This window comes from Prenolepis imparis, unplaced genomic scaffold (genome assembly GCF_030444845.1).
Source record: "Prenolepis imparis isolate NDT839.2.m4 unplaced genomic scaffold, iyPreImpa1.0 SCAF_4, whole genome shotgun sequence".
NCBI classification, from domain to species: Eukaryota; Metazoa; Arthropoda; class Insecta; order Hymenoptera; family Formicidae; genus Prenolepis; species Prenolepis imparis.
This window is the reverse complement of record NW_028141162.1, coordinates 17,914,090-17,934,941: the sequence shown is the minus strand read 5'-3', so window position 1 is coordinate 17,934,941 and position 20,852 is coordinate 17,914,090. Positions and strand designations below refer to the sequence as shown.

Below are 20,852 nucleotides of genomic sequence, written 5' to 3'. Positions count from 1 at the left end.
AAGCAGTGGTATCAACGCAGAGTACTAGCAGAATGTTTCACAGCCTGCGGGAAAAGTTGAATTCGTGTTATTTTCGATCTTTATCGCGTTTTTTGCGATATTTCGATGCACAATTTTTTTTGCTACCACCATTTTTTGCCGATCGAAGCTGGTCGATATGGAGTTCTCTAGTAGCTTTAATATGTGTAATTTATGGGAAATGGTCAGAAAAATTGTCGAGGGTGCTGGTACGTCATATTTCTATATAGAATACGCATAGAAAAATGCGAAACGAAAGAGATATATATATATTCTTACGATTGCTTTAATCGTTGTAGCCTTTTGGGCGGAAAAATAGTGCCATTCTCTTCCTAGAGTAATTTCTAGTACTACTTTACATCGTTATCATATATCGATGTCCTAGACTTATATAACGTGTTTAGATCCAATGTTGATTCTTCGCATGTGTTTTTTGATTGCATTTTGTACTCCGGACATGACTAATATTCGTTACAGCGAGATATATGTCTAAGTATATAAATTACCTTATTAACGATTTAATGAATTTCTCCGAGATGAATCCTGCGTTGTTATCCAGAGAGACTTTATGCATTAAATTTGTATAAAATATAATTAAATTAAGTATATATATTATATAATCGATGAAAACTTTTAATATACATTTGCCACACAATTTTTTGCGTTTTTTTTTTTCGTCTCAGTTTAATCGTAAAAGTATTTCGCAATTGTATCGAAAAATTGCAAAAATGCACTAACTGTAAGTCGAACTAGTAAATTTAGATATTTTACAAAACATATTTTGCAAGTATAATAATACATCGGTATAATTATTTTATTAATCGCAATATAGTAAAAAAAATAATAACTTTACTTTTTACACGAGAAAATGTGCGAAATATATCGATTGACTTTTTGTAGGAAATTCTTTTTTTTTTTTTTTCATATTATCGATTTAATTGCATAGAGACTTATTGCGTAGATCTGCATTTATTTATTTATTCATGTACGTTCGATAGAATTTTTATTAACTTGTTTTGAGTTTCTTTATAAGTATGATGACAAAAATAAGATGGTCTTGTTTTTACCGTGTAACTAGATATTTTTTCATTAAGACAAAATTACACAGATCCACATATATGTTAAATATATTAAGGGAAACATAAATTTTAATTCAGTAAAGTTAGACGCAACAATTTGGTGCATTTTTGCAGTTGCTTTTCAATTATATGTATAATAGCTTAACTTTATATTCTCGTGATTTTATCACTATTATAACGATTGCTATCGTGATTAGCGATACGTATTTTATTAATATTGTTAATCTTATTAGTTTTTCTTCACGCAGCGAATGCATCTTTTGTATCATGTGTGTGTTTTGCGAAAAACGGAGAGTTACAAGAATTTGACAAACTCACTCTAATTCGTTCATTATCTACAAAATTATGTTTAATCACGTCTTTGGCTCTTTCGATAAAAAGATAGTAGTACGATCGACAGTTCGATTCAACGATCCTTTGTCGGACAAAATTAATCCTGCAACTTGACGATAAATGATGATGAGTTGTATCACGATTATTATCAGGACAGGAGAGAGTTTAGGAAACGATATATATACATATGTGTTAACGGGAATAATCCTTTAATGCAAACTTTCCGTCCCTTTTCCTTACGAGACAACTGATATTCGCAAATATCAACGAGTGCGTGAATTAAAATTATAAATTTCGTCTCGAGAAAATAATGGAAGAACGAAGAACGTGAAACATGAAACTTTTAACAAATGAAGATTATCGTTTTTTTCTTTCTTTTAAGCGGTTGTTGTCGTTATAAAATAAATCGCTTATTCGAAGTGTCGCCCAAATTCTATCGCGAACAGAGAAGCATAGATGGCCTTCGTTCGAGCGGTGGAACTTTAATGCACGACCTAAAAAAATGAGATAAATATTATATATATATAGTGTGGAATTCTGGATTTCATAAAAGACAGATGGAAAAAAAAGAAAGTAGATACATTATACTCGATACACGTGTATAGTTACATATACATTCGGTATCATGCTTCATCCAGCAATAATAACGTGTCAAAACAGGAAAAAAGTACCATTTAATTCAATTTCAGTAATATAATGCAAACAAGAAGAAAGATCCGGAATAAAGAATAGGAGCAAGCAGGATCAATACTTATCCGCAAGCACAGATCATCCGACACGTCGGATGATAATAATACTGATATCAGGGGTCTACAGGTATGATTTTTCATGCGCGATAACAAATTCACTCATTTCATAAACTCATCTGTGGATCTTACCTATCCTATTCGCTCAGTACTGGTAGTAGGGACCTTAATTACGCCAGGAAAGGTCAGAGAAAAGTAGTGTTAAGAAATATTTCGTAATATCAAAGTATATACAAATATAATATACAGGGTATCCCATTCTAAATAACGCAATGCATTTTTCGAAAATCAGGAATTTCATCGAAAAATGTTTCATACAAAAGTTGTAGGATTTCGAGGGGACATCTTGTCTTAAGGCCCCTGGCTCCTTGCCGACCATGTCGAAATCGTGACGTCAGAGGCGAGAAAACACACGCTAAAATTTCTTAGATGCCATTTCGAAATAAAAAAATATTTCGATGAAACAGCACTTCAGATGGCTTTAGCACACTCTTAAAAAACCCCGAAAACTATCCTTTCCCCTTTATAATCAATCAACAGCTGTAAAATGTAATATTATGAAGCCCAGTCCGTCTGGTCTTTGCACATGCGCAGTCATTCCGCATGTCAAAGTCTAATATCTCGATCATTTTACAGATGTTGATTGATTATAAAGGGAAAAGGATAGTTTTCGGGGTTTTTTAAGAGTGTGCTAAAGCCATCTGAAGTGCTGTTTAATCGAAATATCTTTTCATTAAAAAATGGCATCTAAGAATTTTCAGCGTGTGCTTTCTCGCCTCTGACGTCACAATCCAATATGGCCGCGGTGAGCACCCAGGAGCCTTAAGCATAGTCTTATTCCAGGTGAAGACATTTCTGACATTTCGAGGTCATCATTACTTTTTTAAACGGAATTATCATAATTTTCTACATCCCTTGTAATATTTGGCATAAAAAATTGTTAGAATGGAAATCTCGTAATATACTCTTTTTCGATAATCGTACTTTAATAATTTTCCGCATAGAATAATGAGATAAATCAATTAATGTATAAAAATTAATGTATAAATCAATTAATGTATAAAAAACAATTATATGTACAGTTGCATATTGAAGATTGTAAATTTTTTTTAATCACAAGAGTATGTTCTTAAGTTTTCTAAGATTATCGAAAAATAAATATATTATTACAAAATATTTCATATTTTTTGTCAAAATGTGTCAGAATGAAGCATAAAACATTTCATAAACTATTCATTTTTCGACTATTCCACGCTAATAATTTTTTATACCAAATATGGCAAGGATTATGTTACGAAAACTGTGATGATATTCCGTTGAAAAAAGTAATGTTATGATCTCGAAATCTCAAAAATGCCAATCCATCTGGAATAACACTATTACGATAACATCTTCTTCGAAATCCTACAACTTTCGTATGAAACATTTTTAGATGTCTTAGTTTTCGAGAAATCTCAATGCGAAAATTAAAATGGAACTCTGTATATACACACATAATAATCATAATAACAGATCTACATAAATATAAATAAAAAGATATATTACAGATATATACAGATATATATATATATATATATATACATATAATATCGTAAAAAAATACATTTTTTTGAGATTCTATGAAAACTCTGCTTGAAAAAAAATATCTCGCTCAGAAATAACCGTGTTCAGCAGAAAAAGCAGTTGTTGTAAAATTCGTGAATCTAATTAGTCTTAGACTCAGCTAAGATGAAAAAAATATACCAATCAGATTCACGAATTTCACAACAGTTGGAAAGCTGCTTTTTCTGCTGAACGCGGCCAAGATTTGGTTTAGATTAGATTTCCTTGATACTCACAGCTCGATGCTCTGGATGGTAGACGTAGCACATGTTATGTCGACTTTCACGTGACAGTGCTTGTGACACTTCATCTGACAGTCCCTGCACTCGTAACCCTGCTTGCCGAGTCTTCGCGCGAGGGTTCTCTTACACACCTCGCAGACTGTTCCTCTGAAAGAAAAAGGAAAAATAATATGAACGAAACATATTTCGTACTCTAATCATTTTTATCATTCTTTCAAATCGCGTACTGATAATATATACTGATAGTTATCGACAAAACATCACTCTTACCCGGCCATATGTTTGGCGATAAACGTGTGATCGTTAAATATATGCAACTTTGTGCCCTTTTTCCTCCATTTATTCTTCTGCGCGAGAGAGAGAGGTACGAGGTAGTGCCTGAAATATAAAAGGAAACGTACGCTTTTATATTCAATTTTTTATTCTAACTTTTTATTGTATATTATTTTTATTATATTTTATTCTAACAAAAAGAGCATTTGACAGAGAAAACAATAACAACTTACTTCTTTATACCGTTCTCCAAAGTTTCGAGAACCAGCGTGGAGGCTTCGTTGATGTATGTCCTCGTGGATGTTCCACTTATGCCCGATGCTTCACTCAAACTCGATCGTCGCGATTGCTCTGGTACCGATAAATGCACTACAGGGAAAGAAAAGTCACTTTGCATCAAAGATATAACGCGATAAAGGAAAAAATGCAAAAGAAACGCGTGAAGCGAAAGAGCAAATAAGTAGAAAAATTAACAAAACCTATCAAGCCGCATTCAGCGGAGAAAACCTAGGTATAGCAATTTGAAAATGATTTTGTTTTAAATATATCTAGATAAAAGATAAAATTGTATGGTGATTCATCTAGATAACTTCCAGCTTCCAGATAATATTATTTTTAAGACCGCTTATGTAAACACGCAGTTACAAAAAAAAATGCAAATTATAAAAGGAATATAAAAATATATTCATACTTTTATTTATAAGTTTTCATCGTTTAACTGCTCAAGTTCTACTACTTAAGTATTTTCATGTGCTATGACTCTAACCAAATTATCTGAATATTATTCTAGATAATTTAGTAAAGATAACACTTTTTCATCTAAGATACAGATATATAGATAATACATATTTTTATTATCTATTATAAGACTTGGAAATAGTAAGATAGCAGTCGAAAAATCTGACTGATAGAGATCTTCTATAGAACTATTTATCGTTGAACCAAGTGAATTTCTTTGAAAACGCGCTACAAAAACTATTGTAATGTCTCACACTTTTAATTCGCAAACTCAGGGAATACAAACGAAATGAAGAAACAATGCGGAGATCTTACCGGAGCCAGGATCGCGAGCCCTATCGGCAGATATGGATCTCGAATGAGCATCTTCGTGATTGATCTCTCCTTCGGGACCCACTGATCTGCTTCTCGTCTTAGATCGGCTCAATCGCTTCTTTATAGTGCCGAAGAAATCGCGTCGTTTCCTTCGTGTCCTTCCTCTCTCTGCCAAAGTATTGCAGCATATATATATACATTAGATATCGCCAGTGTTGTGCTTAGATGATTTTAAAATTAGCTAGATAAAGATAAGATGAAAATATATCTAGATAAAAGTTAAAATTATATAGCGATTCATCTAGATAACTTCCAGATAATATTATTTTTAAGACCGCTTATATGTGAACACACAGTTACAAAAAAAATGTAAATTATAAAAGGGATATAAAAATATATTCATACTTTTATTTATATATATAAGTTTTTATCGCTTGCTGCTCAAGTTCTACTACTAAGTATTTTTATGTGCTATGACTCTAAATCAAATTATCTGAATATTATTCTAGATAATTTAGTAAAGATAACACTTTTTTCATCTAAGATGCAGATATAGAGAATACATATTTTTATTATCTATATAAAGATAAGATGACACCAAAATTTCATCTAGATGATCATGTATATAATTTTATTTAGATAACAACAAACAGTGGATATCGCAAATTGCGTTAGAAAAATACTTGAAGACGATATTATATATGATCGAAAATCTCTCTCGCACATCAATTCTAATATTACTGAAATTATAATTTTTGCGTGATTTTGATTATTAATAAATATCTTACCTTCTGAATTGGAGGAATTAGGCGTGCTTTCTGGTCCTGAGGTAGCGCTGATATCCTTCGTTCCGTGCTGCAAAGAATTTGAAAATTATACAAAATGCAAACAAAAAATCAACTTTTCATTATTATCGAGAAATTTTATTTATATCAACGATATTACACGGATTCACTTACCTCTGGGGATATCTCTTGCCAGTTTCCATTCTCCGTCAGAGCGACCTGTTACATTAGTAAATACACAGCACTCAACCACGGTTAATATTCTTATTTAAAAAAAAAAGAAAAGAAAAAATGCTCTATGTTAAAGTAAATTGAAAATTTTGAGTAATTGATTAAGTTTTGGCTAACGAAAGCTTCAAATATCAGATATGCGTCTCAAGTTATGTCATGTTGAAAAATTTACCTCGAGATAAATTTACTTTTTCGCGTTACAAGCAAATAATAATAAAAAAAAATAATAATCAAATTATTTTGATCACACAAAAAAATGCAATATAGTATATAACACCTCTTCTTGATTCTTCTTACCTTTACAACCTGCCGCTCCAGTTGCTGCAAGAGAAACCAAATAGAAATCATGCTTCAGTGGAAATCACTATAAGATCGGGAAGATTACATTTTCGTCAGGGACAAATAATCTTCGGCATTTGAAGCAAATAACTTTTAGATAATTATTTATCTAATATTTTCATATCAAATTAGTCTATGGAGTTTCTTAGCATTTGGGGACTTTTCACTCTTTCACTCTTTTTTATATATAAAAATCCACCCCTGATTTTTTTCAGTTTTTCACAACTCCATATCAGATGAGCGTTATATTCATGCAATAAAAAGTGCGTATATAATAATTAACAAACTTAACAAACTTACTCTTTGCTGGCTGTGTACAATCAAGGTTCCCTTATTACCGTTTGTCTGCCCGCTTTTGTATGGCGCATCCACGACGTTACCGTTTGTCAGATAGTCTGCAAAGATGATTTTCTAATAAATTTTTGGATACTATTATACTCATTCACAATAAGATCTACGATTCTCTCTTTCTCTGACTATCTTTACGAAAGCGTCGACTATTTCAATATACCAGGACTTTCTACACATCTATCTACCGAAACATTCGTCTTATACAGAGTGTTCCACATCTCTTTCGTTATTTATAAATTTTTTTATTAACTTTTATCGATAATGAGATTGCAAGCGATGTAAAATTTAGGAAATACTGAAGAAATTGATAGAAAGAAAATATATCTATAGAATTTTGAATACTCTGTATATTTAGTTAGTTCTGGTAAAAATAAAATATCTTTCAAGCGCTTACACTTGACTTGGATAGCATTAGCTACTCATTCCGAACAAGGGAACAAGAATCTAATAATCCTCCATGCCAACTATTTTATACTAAGGGTTCAAACCAGCTCTGGCCACGAGTGACTACGTGAGTCTGTCTTCAAACGGGTGTAACACAGGTTCACAAGAAATTATACTGTACAGACTAATGAAAGAAAAACCAATCTCTCGGGGATGTTCACACACATCAACGCCTGATAACTGATCTGTAATTACCCCCTTCCGACTGTGCGGCGGAGTCGTACAAGATAAGTGTACTGTTACCATTGTTGTAGTTTAGACTATTGTTGCTGATGACGTTCGTCTGGCTGTAGGAACGGGTAGGTGAGACTGGCTTTATCGTCTCCTTGACCTTGTAGGGCTTGGTCCCGATTTGTGGTACCTCTGCACCCTCGATAAACAAAAACTGCGAAACGAACAGAGATCAGCGTCGAGTAACGAATTATTATCTAATATCTAATAAGATAATTATTATCTTTCTTAAACCCTTCTGTCAATAAACGAGTACTCAGATACCCGTACAAAGCAATTTTAAATGTTAAAAATGTGTCGGAACTCTTCTTCCCCTGAAACAAAATACAAAGGGCCTTTGTAAAACACGCAGTTGGTACCCGGGTACCTATATATATTGATGAATAGGTGAAAAATTATGCATTGATAGAAGGGTTAAGGTTCACATTGAAGGAAAAGTAGCTTCCAACATTTTTCGAGATATTTTATACTCTACCATATCTTCTTTATGAAATTAATTAGAACACCAATTGAACGGTTACCTCCACAGTAAGGGTGCCTGTAATGTCATCCTCCTCGTATGGTCGTGCCTGAAGAGGTATGATTTGTCGCTGGCTCGGATTTGCGAGAAGCTCCTCGACTCCTACGATTCCGAGTCCCAAAAATCTTTGGCTTCTATTGACGCGATCGAACACTTCTAGCAACACTTCGGTCGTGTTGTGACTAATATCGCTGCAAATGCATATCGGAACTTAATTCTTGCACAATGTAGACAACATCTTTTTCATCAATTAGACAACGCACAAGTAATAATAAAATCTAAGTAATCTAGAGTCGCAATTATAAAGGGAGATCCATTTTAACGTTTACATTGAGATTTCTCGAAAACTAAGGCTTCCATTGAAAAATGTTTCATACAAAAGTCGTAGGATTTCGAGGAGAACGTCTTGTCATAAGCATAGTCTTATTCCAGGTGGAGACATTTTTGAGATTTCCTTGGTTTTTGCAAAAAAGAGCAATGCGTTATTTAAAATAGAGCACCTTGTATAAACTGTTACTTACAATAAGAACGCTTCGTCCCATAGGGGATTCTTGGTGTCCTTCTTGATAGAGGTCTGATTCTTTTGCGGTGGTTCATCCAACTCCACCACGCAATAAGGATTCACGGCTCCTTGCTGGCCACCAAGATCCATCGCCCTCACAACCTTCACGAGCAGTCGCCTTTCGCCGGGCACGTATTGCATGGGTGCCGACGAGGGAGCGATGTGTCCCTGAAGACGTTGTTGCGGGGATTGGTATATCATCGAGTTGGAGACGTTCTGCGAGCGAAGTAAATATAAATGCATCAGTGCAGCACTAATGCATTCTCGCTGACAAACGTCGATCAATTTCGATGCTTACCACATTGTCGTAATGCGTGGAATACGAGAATCCCGGCTGAGGAGGTGGTTCTCTCCATAATCGGGGACAGGTGGGATATTGAGAGAGATTGAGGTGAACATTGATGCCTCGCAAGGCACCCACCACAATTTCCGTCACCACCTCTTGCAACTGGCTCTCGTCCAAGTCTTTCTTTATTGTGCCCACCGCTGCCAGAGATATCTTTACCTGATACGGGAGACAATAGATAATATTACTTCGTCAAATACTTCGCCTCCACAATTTCTCATCCATACTCTTCTCTTATTCGAATATTTTTCGGCTAAACAAATTTTTTTCCAAATATTCACGCGAAAAGATCTTTAGGATTCCTCTTTTCGATATTGGCACAACGGATCGAAGATTATGTAAAACTCGACTCGTATTGTCGTGAACTCGACTCGAGTGACAAATAGCCGTGATCGCATCATGATTTCCGCATAGTTGCATCACAGGAAGTCCGTCGATAACCACGTACCTCCGGCCAGCCGTCGCACTTAAGGTCGACGAGTAGCTTCTCGGTGATGCAGACGACGTTGAGTCGAGCGCGAAAGCGATTGACGTTCACCCGATAATGATTAACCTCCACCTTGTCGCCTCGTTGCCGAAAGGCCTTCAGCTGCAAAGCCGGAGTGGCCTCGCAGTCGCACGTGATAGTCTGAAGAGAGAGGATGATTATTTTTTTCTCGAGATAATTAATCCAAACATTAAATTTTACGATCGATTTAATGATCCTAGTTCAATTTTGTATTTCTAATTTTCAAACATTAAGTTTCACGATCTATTTAATAAAATCCTTTAATTTGAAAAATAAAATTCTTATTTATTATGACTTTTAACGGATTAGCATAACGTTGGTCTCTTCAAGTTTAGAAACCGCTAAATAGATGGAAGTAAAAAGATGGAATTTTTTTTTTAGAAAGTTCTAAGCGAGATTTTAGAACAAAAAAAAACAGGAAATATCTAATACGTACCACATCATTCTTCGAATCACACTCGCAGAAGATATTTGACAAGGTCGGGGGATGTGTCTCGGGAAGAACGCGAACGAATTCGACACCGACTCCGTGCTAGAACACGCAAACAATGTCTAATGAAGATTATGGAATACATCATATAACGCTGCACCTGCGCCATAATTTTTTTTTACACGCCTGCTAATTACTTCGTTTGTCCGGCACATAACATATGCATTGCGTGACATCATACTTGTTTGCATTCGGAATTAAACTTATTTATGTTTGTACGTCACAGATAATCCGTGTATACGTAACAAAATATATTGGATATTCTAAACTAAAACAATATTTAAAAAATATTTCAAAGATATAATTTTAGAATTTTAGATTTATTAATTAAATATATATTTTTGGCCAAAGGAGAATTGATCAATTTTATATGGTTTTGATTAAACAACTATTATTATTTTTATTAAAGTTATTCTTTGTTATATCTTTTTATTAATATACAATAATTGACGAAATCAATTTTTTTTATCAAATTCATTATGATCCATCGTGATACGTCATAATATTCATTCAAGCATGTATATGTAACAAAATATATCAAATATTCTAAATCAAAACAATATTTTTAAAATATTTCAGACGTATAATTAAAATTTCAAGTTTATTAATTGAATATATTTTTTAAGCCAAAGAAGAGTTGATCAATTTTATATGGTTTTGATTAAACAACTATTATTATTTTTATTTAAGTTATTTTCTATCTTTGTTAATACAATAATTGATGAATTCTTCTATCAAAATTTATTATGATAGATTGTGATACATCATAATATTCATTCAAGTTTCAAATATCATGTATATTTAACAAAATATATCGGATGTTCTAAACCAAAACAATTAAAAAATGTCAAATATATGATTTTAGGTTTTACTATTAATTTTAAAAAATATAAATATATCTTTTAGCTAGAAGAGAATTAATCAATTTTATACGGTTCTTTTATCAATCTTAAATGACTATTATTATTATTATTATTATTATTATTTATTATTTATTATTATTATTTATAATAATTAGCGAAATCTATTATGACACATTGCGATAACATTCATTCAAGTATACTTATTAATATTTACATATAATAACGTGGAGAATAATTTTTAATAAAAATAATAATGTAAAAATATTAAATAAAATTTTATGCGCATATAAAGATAATGAATGTCCCCTAATGTGTCGGCAATTAAGCCAAGCCTAGAACTGGCGTTCCAAAGAAATTTGAATATTCTAGAAAAGTGACGTCATCGACTACACGTGGCAAGGACAGCGACGAACCGTAACATCTTTTTATATACTATTGGCCTTTGATGTAACGTGCCTTGACCCATTGTAAATGGCCATTCGGTATCGTCTTTCTGTGAAAGACGAAACTGACGCGGACGATTCTAAAACGGTAATATGGTATCACCGTAATTTATACTTGTCGAGACAAATATCAATCATATGTCAAATCTCTCGTCATGTGTTACTATTGGACGATCCTACACTTGCTTCTAATTGATTGGTTTATTTAACTAATTATTTTATTTATCATTTTAAACGTATTAACCTTTCTGTCAATAAACGGGTAATCAGATACCCATTAGTGTAAAATTATACATTGAGCTAAGGGTTAGTGAAGGTTTAAGGAAAGAGTTAAAAGTAGATAGTAGAATAAAGATAACAAAAGATTGTAGATTTTAATGATGATTATTAACGAAGCGAATAAATGACACCGACTTGGCAGTGAGTAAAGTAATTAAATCTCGTACCCAATTTCCGCGCACGATTCAAAAATATTTGCAATTTCTCGGATGAATCATCGGATAGTAAGTGAAATTTTGGAAAAGTGCCCGTAATTTCAAGCATGCAAAACATGAGCGCAAAATGACAATGGCGCAACCGAGTGTGTCTTCTGTCAAAGAACGCAGACTTTTCAAGTAGTGACTAATCTCCCTAAAGAGACAATTGTGCTGATAATTGCGAGTATTTATAACATCGAAACGACCTCTTCTTCGCTTTGTTGTAGTTCAGCGATATATATATATATATATATATATATATGCATCCGAAAAGAGAGTCATCGTGCTCTCGATTCGAGCACTCGACCTCGCGATCACGTACACACGTAAAGGCTCTCTCCCCTTCTCTTTTCATCGTTTTGCTGGAGTCACCCACGCCTCGAGGAAAGTTTGTATCTCGCCTTATCGAGTGTGACGAGTCGTGCAAGGTTTTTTGCGCGGATTTCAACACACTATGTTTTATACGAAGACATTCCATAGAGTAATTATATACACACAAATATATTTGTAAAATTCTTACAAAGTTCTGCCAAACGTTTAGGATGTTAAAATTTCCAAATATGGAAACATCGCAAAAAAATGTAAAAAAAAGCTTCGCCATTTTTTGTATTTCTTCCCTAAGAGCTCGAATCGCTCGAGAAAATAAAAACCATAGACATAGCGATGAATACGAGAGAATAAAGATCGGAAAACAAGAACACCAACTTCTCACCTCGTCGGTGGAGCTGGCGGTAAAGTCGTTGAGAGAGACCACCCAAGTGGCCAAGAGTTCGTTGAGGATCACGAGGTCGTAGTGCAGCCACACGATGAGTTCGTTGACCCAGCGCACGGCCTCGGCATCGGGGCCGGTCGCGGTCGGCAGATGCAGCGCCCTGGAGCTTCGGGACGGGCTGACCAGGCCACCGGAGGTTTTCCTGGTCAGGCGTTTCCTAACGGGAGGTGTCGGCGGCACGTAACCTCCCGGCGACGGTGATCTCACACCTGCTAACGCGCTGGCACCAACACCACCACCACTTCCACCACCACCACCGCCACCAGCACCGCCACTACCACTAGCAGCACTAGCGGTACCACCAGCACCGGTGGTACCACCACCTGTACCACCTACACCGGCGAGGGTACCAGCCCTCACGAGCGACGACGAGGACGTCGACGAGGGTGGCGACGCCGACTTGGACCTGTCGAACAGTTTTCCAACGGTACCCGTCAACACACCGCCACTCTCGCCGTGATGGACATGGCTGTCTTTGCCGAGCTGCGCCGATGATGAGGAAGAAGTGCCGGATGCGAGGTCGTTGAGCACGAAGCGATTGTACACGTATTTGCCGACGCACAACACCACCAAGCCGAACAGCATCCAGCCGAATATCAGCATCGATAGCGTATCCATGGTCGTTTCACCAGCCGAGTCGAAACTGCATATCAGATCGTCCACCCGCTCGGCCAAGTCGGCCATATTGCCCCATCGTTCTGCCAACCAAGTCCAATTGGATTCCAAAAACATTCTTTTCTATTTTCACCCGTGAGCGCCCGCGGCCCCACCACCACCGCACTATACTTGGCTATTAATACGCCGCGCATATACCCTGGCCTCCCCCCTGGGCCACGTTACTACGGCACTGGTGGACGACGTTTCCGTCGTCTACGTTGTCTACGTCACGTGCCTACCCAGCGTATGTCTCTTCTCCTTCGCTTCGTCTGCTCAAGAGAGACCCTTCTTCGCGACCTCTTCGCTGACCGGTCGGACAGTTGGGGTCAGTCGGATCTCGAGGTCACGCTCTTCCCAATCTTTACTTAAGTGCAGATGTTGTCCTTCAACTTTTTGTGATCTGATTCAAATCAGATTTGACAGTTTCTGAAGCGAGCTTTATTCAGGATCTCTTGATTAATCTTGATGACCTCTGCGATGATGAAGCGATGATACTTTTTAGCTGATCAATCTGTAGGTAAACTCGAGAGAAACACATTGACAAGCTATCTTCGCATGATGTACGATGTTTTTGGGGCTCTTGAAGTTACTTCAAATTACTTCGGTCATTGCTTTAAGATTAATTGGATTAATGTGCTGGTAAGCATTGCATTCTTCCGATCCGTCCAGATGAGATCATACTGAAACAAAGACAATCGATGGATTAAATCTGTAGGATGATAGACTGCAAAAAAAATAGATAACACTTGTTATCCGGTACCGGCTGATAAGCTTTCTGCGAATGTCAATTACACGATATACTTATGTGGGTTATTCGTACGGAGATGAAGCTTTTGGTGTGATTCTAGAATCGAAATAATTTTTTTAGAATTCTTTAAAAATTATTTCAACTCTATTAATATTATTTTAATTAAAATGTTTCTTTGACTTTTTATCTAAAAAAAAATCTAACCTTAATATAATTTTAATATTAATATAATTTTAATAATATATTAGTAATTTTAATATTAATATAATTTTATCTTCTAATTTTAATTCTAATTTAAACATCTGATTTTTTAACAATAATATGCCTTTTACGCTATTGTGGAAAACTCAATGCAAATTTTTTTTTTTACATTTGTCGTTTCGCGTGTTAACGAGTATTTTTAGCCGGCTATCGTCGCTTTTATTCTAGCGGTTAAGCGATAACAAAAGTAACAACAAGTGGATGTAACAATCACATGTTTTATCACTCGACCATCACAATTTTTCCTCGCCCGAGAGAGAGAGAGAGAGAGAGAGAGAGAGAGAGAGAGAGAGAGAGAGAGAGAGAGAGATGTGTTATGTGCTCAAAAAATATATTATTAATCACATTGAGAGAAGAGAGTCCTCCTTCCTCTCTCTAACTGCTGGTAAGTAACATAAGTTCAATCTCGAGTTATCAATCAATGATCGGGATCAATAGAACGGGTCAGCCGTGAAAAGAACAATAAGAGCAAAGTTACGACAAAGTTTTCTGCCGACAGGAAAACGTATAAAAAATTGAGCGATGAGAAAAAGATTTTGAGGATAAAAATTCTGTAAAATATCGTCCTTCGCAGTAAAAGTGTGAACCGTTCAAATAAGGCTTATTTACGTGAAATTTTTATATGAAATAATGCATAAAAAGAGAAAAGACAGATAAAATAAATTACAAATAACAAATAACGAAGCAAAAAAGAAGATAAAAAGAACAGCTGATTGATTAATTATTAATTCATTTTTTATTTCATTTTTGTAGCAATTTTTCTCCTCTCTTTCTCTCTCTCTCCCGATTAATTAATTCACTTTTTATTGCATTTTTGTAATAGTTTTCTCTCTTTCTTTTTTTTTCCAACTCTTATTAGTGCCTTATGAAGTAACTGTTCGAAAGAATTGTTTCTGTTTCCATCAGGGTTTGACTAAGTGGGCCCAACCCAATAAAACCCACCGGGTTTTATTGGGTTAAACCCACTTTAAAAAACTTACTTAAAAACCCATTTATAAAACCCATCCAAAAATGCTAAAAATTTAATAATATTATAAATGAAGTATTTAATATTAATTAATTTTTATTTAATTTTTCTTATTTATTAATGTAATAGAAGGTCTATTACATTAATAAATAAACAAAATTAAATAAAAATTAATTCATAATAAGGAATTGTGCCAATTAAATAGCCAATTTTCTTAATCATTAGCGAATTATAAAAAATTAAATTAAAAAAATTAAAAAACCCAACAAAATCCCAAAAAACTCAATAAAACCCAAAAAAACCCAATAAACCCCAAAAAACCCGGTTTTAAAAAAAAACCCACTGGGCTGGGCTTTTTAAAAAAAACCCGGGTTTTTTCAAACTCTGGTTTCCATCGAATGACGTGATCGATGACGTTCATCATTCAATGAACGAGAGAGTGAAACCTGGTGAATGTCTCGTTTTAAGTGCCGTTATACTTTCGCCTCGCCTTCTCCAGAGCACATATAGAAAGTGCGCGCATTCTCACTTTTTATCACGGTCATTGCGTAGATCTAATAGTCAGCATTCGTTCAGCATCTCCCTATCACGTGGTCGTCAATTCGTCCGTCTGTCAAAGTTAAATCGCCATCGCGTCTCGACCTTTGGCTAAATTCCTCAAGGAATCTTGTTGACAATTATTTGTGTCGACATCCTCGATCAAAAAGCATCGGTCGTTTTCCCGAAACGCGATAAACTGCGTATTTTTCGTGCTTGAAAGAAAGGCAGATAAACACAGATTTACATTCACGTTGAGACGAAATTATTTTTCGCGGTCGGGAATAAATGAAATTAAAAGCCAATATACAAATAAAATTGAACGTTTATTAACCGAGATTTCATAAGGAATCATAATTTGTTGCGCCACATCAAATGCGCGCACGTTTTTATTTTTTTTATCTAGCTCCGAAAAATAGTCGAATGAAAAATCAATTTATAGGAATTTATCTTCTAATTTTTTTAAATAATTAATTAACAAATTAATTAAACCGAACAATTAATTAAGCATTGGATATCACTCGTTTCTTCATTTTTTTATTATTGTGAAAAGAGATCTGTTCTTTTAGGTAGTTTTGTTAGATCATATTTTTCGAGAAATCTTAATAATTAATATTTAAATTATTAAATATTATATGTAATGTATCTCATAATATGATATATAATATATTTATTACATATATTATATATATATATAATATATGATATATAATATTATCTTATATTATAATACAATCTTAATAATTAATAATTAATAATTAATTATTAATTATTAAATCTTAATAATTAATCTAGACACAAAGCGCTGTTTTGATTTCGGTGATTTGATTTTTTTGACCCGATTAAATGACAATCAATCAATCTCCAGATCGAGTTTAGAGATTTGTGTACGTACACACAAAAACGATTTCATGTGTCACTTATTTTCATTGATAGCCAACATAATTAATGTGAACTATATACATACATGCACACACACATATATATATACATATATATATATTATATATATGTATATATTTTTACGATTATAAAACCGCTCCAAATATCCTGCGTATCGATTAATTTGACAAAAGGGCAAGTCGACTTTTGTTATATTAATGAAGAGGGATCCTTTCGACGTCCCTGACATTATGCTAATTTCTCCCGGTTAATTTCATAAGCAATCGCACGAGAAAGAAACTCCCGCGAAAATGTCAAGCGGGTATTTTGCTCCCAAAACGCAGCTGTCAAAATAAATTGGAAATGCGACAATTTTTTATATTATTCGCGAATAATAAAGCGTGATATCTTTTTGCATAAAAAAAAGTTAAACGGAAAGACTTTACTACAGTTACTCAAAATTGGGATACTAACGTAATCCTCTGCAGCATCTTTGCGCATTGCGTCCTTTCGGATACAACCGCATCGTGTCCAGATTAATTATTAAGATTCCATTATTTATTGTTAAGCTCGTATTATAACATATCATAATATATCATAATATATCATAATATATCATATATATATATATATATATATATATATATATATATATAGTAATATCATATATGTAATATATTATATTATGTATATATATATATATATATATATATATATCGTATTACGATATGTAATATGTAATATTTAATAATTTAATTATTATAGTTAATATAATTATTAAGATTGTATTATAATATATTATATATAGAGAGATAAATATATTTAATATATATAAAAAAATATTTTGTATATATTGTGATATATATATTATATATAATATTGAATAATTTAATAATAATAATTAATAATTTAATTATTAATTATTAAGATCGTCGAACAACGAGCAATTTGAAGACTAGATAAGAGATACAATTCTGTTACATCTATCCACGCAACATTTAACACTTTTTTCGAAATACACTATCCTTGCACACTGTTTTTATATACCTATACTTATCGACATGACATCTCTCATTCTGATCCTTCAATCAAATCTATCGTATAATTTCCAGAGAATCACATTTATATTTAATCCAATGTATAGATATTCAACGCAATCTCAACGAAATCAGGCGTGACAATCAATCGTGCACTGTATTCCGCTCCTCTCTCGTGAAAAGACAACAAAACCACAAATGACGATGATGATTTACCTTTCTACCGCGAGAAATGACGGATATAACAACGCGATGCGACGCGACGCCGATCGCGGCGGCGGTCCGCGGCAGTCTGACTTTCGATTAATCGGCAGATCGTGTCCGCTCGCTGCTGGTCGACTGGGGAGGAGGGGCGGAGGGAGGGGGGCGCACCCCCCCCCCCGGAGTCCAACACGCGCGAGGGAGTACGCTCCCTCATCGAAGCAACTTCCTCGTGTCCCCGTGTCACCCCGAGGGAGATTCCTTTCCGCGCTTTTCCGCTCACACCCTACCTAGAGGAGACGAGATGCTTCGTCGCGATACGGGGAGGAGAAGGAAGGGAAAGGGGGAGGGGAATCACGAGGACAAAGACATTACCCTATATCTAGGGATATAGGGTGTCTCCTTTTATTCCGCGGATTGTTTTTTTTCCCGAGATTCTTTTTTCTCGACGAAAAGTTTTTGAACTTTTTGCTTCCGAGTATTTGATACGAGTAATATTTTGTGGGTGATTTTATCTTCAAACGGGGTGTTAAAAAAAAATAATTGAACGATATTTGAATTGCTCGAAATTGTTAAAAATGATGAATTTTAATTCCAAATATGAATTGGAAATTTTCATTCCAACTGAATGTATTGAAATATTTCAAGTATTCGAGAATATACATATGGAGGAATGGAATCACGTGTATCTCCATGGGGTGAGTTTACATATGGTAATTCAAAGTTATGTGTCAAGTATGAGGCAAAACAATGCGCGCGAGATCCGAATAAAAAGTATATCTTACTCCACAATCGCGAAAAAAGAATCAAAATATTTTTTATCCTTATAAAATGCTTAAGAATGCCTTATAGAATGCTTAAACTTTTTTTTTTCAATAAACAAACCATTCGGATCAATAATAGAGTCAGAGACACTCTAGTTGATTAATTAATCTCCTTAATGCACTTTCGCAAATGCGCAAAAAAGGCTCCTTTCCTTCTTACATCGACAATGTCCGATTTTTTTTTTTTTTTTTATTTTTTTCGGTGACAAAAGTCGAGAGTGTCGCAGAATTTCTGGTCCGCCCTATATACAGGGTGTAATAAAAATGGGCTAATTCAGGAGCGGCCATTTTCGCAGTCATGTTGAGTTGAAACTTAAGATACCTAACGTGATAAATAATAATCTAATTAAAAATGCCTAAGATAATTATTATTTTATTTTAACAATACAAAACAGTAGAAAACAATTCTCATATCTCAAAATAATGATTTATTCTCAAGGGAAATGGGGGAATTAATTTTTCAAAAAAATGTCCGTCAGCAACACCTAATCTGTCAAACGTCAGCTGATGACAGGACGAAGGGGGACCGATTAAAAAATAATTTTTGGACATGCATGTTTCAATGAACTTTTTTTGCTCGTTTCGACGAGCTGGAGATGGAATGGAGGCTCCTGAAGTAGCGGCCTACATTTTTGTTACACCCTGTATGTCGCCGGTCATAGTACCATATCGATCCAGTGCGCAAGCACCACCGGTCGACCTTTCGCGACGAATCATCGCCCGTTACCTTGACACGCAGAATATAAGGTCCGGGTGTTCCCTACGGTTAGGGTGCATTGTGTGTTACGTCTTTTGTACCCGGAAGATGACATATAGATATACAATATCCATCTTATCGGGGTATATAGTGTGTTTTTAGATGATTTGAAAATTAGCTAGACAAAAATGAGATGAAAATATGTAAATTCATCTTAGATAAGATGAAGATGATTTTTTTTAGGACCGCTTATGTAAACACAGTTATAAAAAAATGTAAATTATAAAAGGGGGGGATATAAAAATATATTCATATACTTTTATTTATAAATATCGCTTACTGCTTAAGTTCTATTACTTGAGTATTTTTATGTGCTATGACTATATAAACCAAATTATCTGAATATTCGTCTAGATAATTTAGAAAAGATAACACTTTTTATAAAAATAACACTTCTTTCATCTTAGATGCAGATATAGATAATACATATTTTTATTATCTATATAAAGATAAGATGATGCCAAAATTTCATCTAGATAATCATCTATATAATTTTACTTAGATAACAAACACTGCGGGTATATACTGATTGTGAGACACGTCGAAGGGAAACAAAATGAGCGGGGAAAAAATATACATAGGAATGTAGGCAAAAGCTGGATTTGTTATACTATGATAGGTAGTCGAACGTGTAAATTTACAATGTAAAGAGGAATAATCTTTGGAGATCGCTGACTTATTTCCGGTGAACTCTTTCGTCGAGCTCCCTATTCTCTTGCAAAGATAGCATCTTTCTATTCACGCAACATCCTTAGAAATTATAATTTAAAGCAGCGGTTTACAAAATAAAGAGTAAAATCATATATTAGAGACCGACAAAAAATAAAAAATGTATAGAAGCAAAAAGTAATCCAAAGAAGTTTTGGGAAATTATCTTCTTAGATAAAAATAAGTTAAAATATATATATTTATAAGATATAATTAATATATAATATACAATATATATAGGATATTTTATCCTTTTATCAATTTCCTTTTATTAATCCTTTTATTAATATTTATCTTTTTAATTATATATTAATTTTTATTAGTCTTTTTCACGTTTGCACATTTAGATCCCGAGATACCTGAATATTAATTTGACTATAAATCATGCGTATTTGTTTTTAGCTACTATCTAGACTTTCACATGGCTCAAATAAATTGATAAATTATATGTCGATGTAAATAATTGCGTAATCGAAAAGAATGTATATGTATGTATGTATGTATGTATGTATGTATGTATGTATGTATGCATGTATGTATGCTGAGTCACGCGTACTGATGATGTA

General features: G+C 34.1%; 1 protein-coding gene and 1 long non-coding RNA gene across 9 annotated transcripts in view; one reads left to right on the top strand and one right to left on the bottom strand.

The window, feature by feature from the left end:
* LOC145934759 (uncharacterized) overlaps window positions 1-20,852 on the top strand; it is a 45,238-nt gene that overhangs the window by 5,767 nt on the left and 18,619 nt on the right. The gene's annotated exons all lie outside the window — the stretch shown is intronic.
* LOC145934730 (uncharacterized) lies at window positions 289-18,164 on the bottom strand. Of its 8 annotated transcripts, XM_083035428.1 has the most exons (18): window positions 18,013-18,164; window positions 12,648-14,044; window positions 10,100-10,195; window positions 9,604-9,783; window positions 9,108-9,314; window positions 8,769-9,025; window positions 8,249-8,438; window positions 7,692-7,881; window positions 7,002-7,096; window positions 6,660-6,683; window positions 6,306-6,350; window positions 6,135-6,201; window positions 5,347-5,514; window positions 4,527-4,662; window positions 4,291-4,398; window positions 4,015-4,167; window positions 2,309-2,341; window positions 289-1,924 (listed from the first exon to the last, which is right to left on the bottom strand). In XM_083035428.1, the coding sequence occupies exons 2-17, from the start codon at window positions 13,437-13,439 to the stop codon at window positions 2,314-2,316; spliced, it is 2,736 nt and encodes a 911-aa protein (XP_082891554.1). In that variant the 5' UTR covers window positions 13,440-14,044; window positions 18,013-18,164; the 3' UTR covers window positions 289-1,924; window positions 2,309-2,313. The 8 variants fall into 8 exon arrangements, with proteins under 8 accessions (XP_082891554.1, XP_082891552.1, XP_082891556.1 ...); XM_083035426.1 differs by lacking the exon at window positions 2,309-2,341; XM_083035430.1 differs by lacking the exon at window positions 2,309-2,341 and having other exon boundaries at window positions 7,740-7,881.

What these genes read in the sequence shown, in the direction of transcription:
- LOC145934730 (XM_083035426.1), bottom strand. Translation starts at nt 13,439, where the DNA reads ATGTTTTTGGAATCCAATTGGACTTGGTTGGCAGAACGATGGGGCAAT. An exon ending in AGTGCGACGGCTGGCCGGAG is followed by an intron (nt 9,315 to 9,603) that starts GTACGTGGTTAT and finishes CTCCCGTATCAG; the next exon opens with GTAAAGATATCTCTGGCAGC. An exon ending in CGCCGCACAGTCGGAAGGGG is followed by an intron (nt 7,097 to 7,691) that starts GTAATTACAGAT and finishes TCATCTTTGCAG; the next exon opens with ACTATCTGACAAACGGTAAC.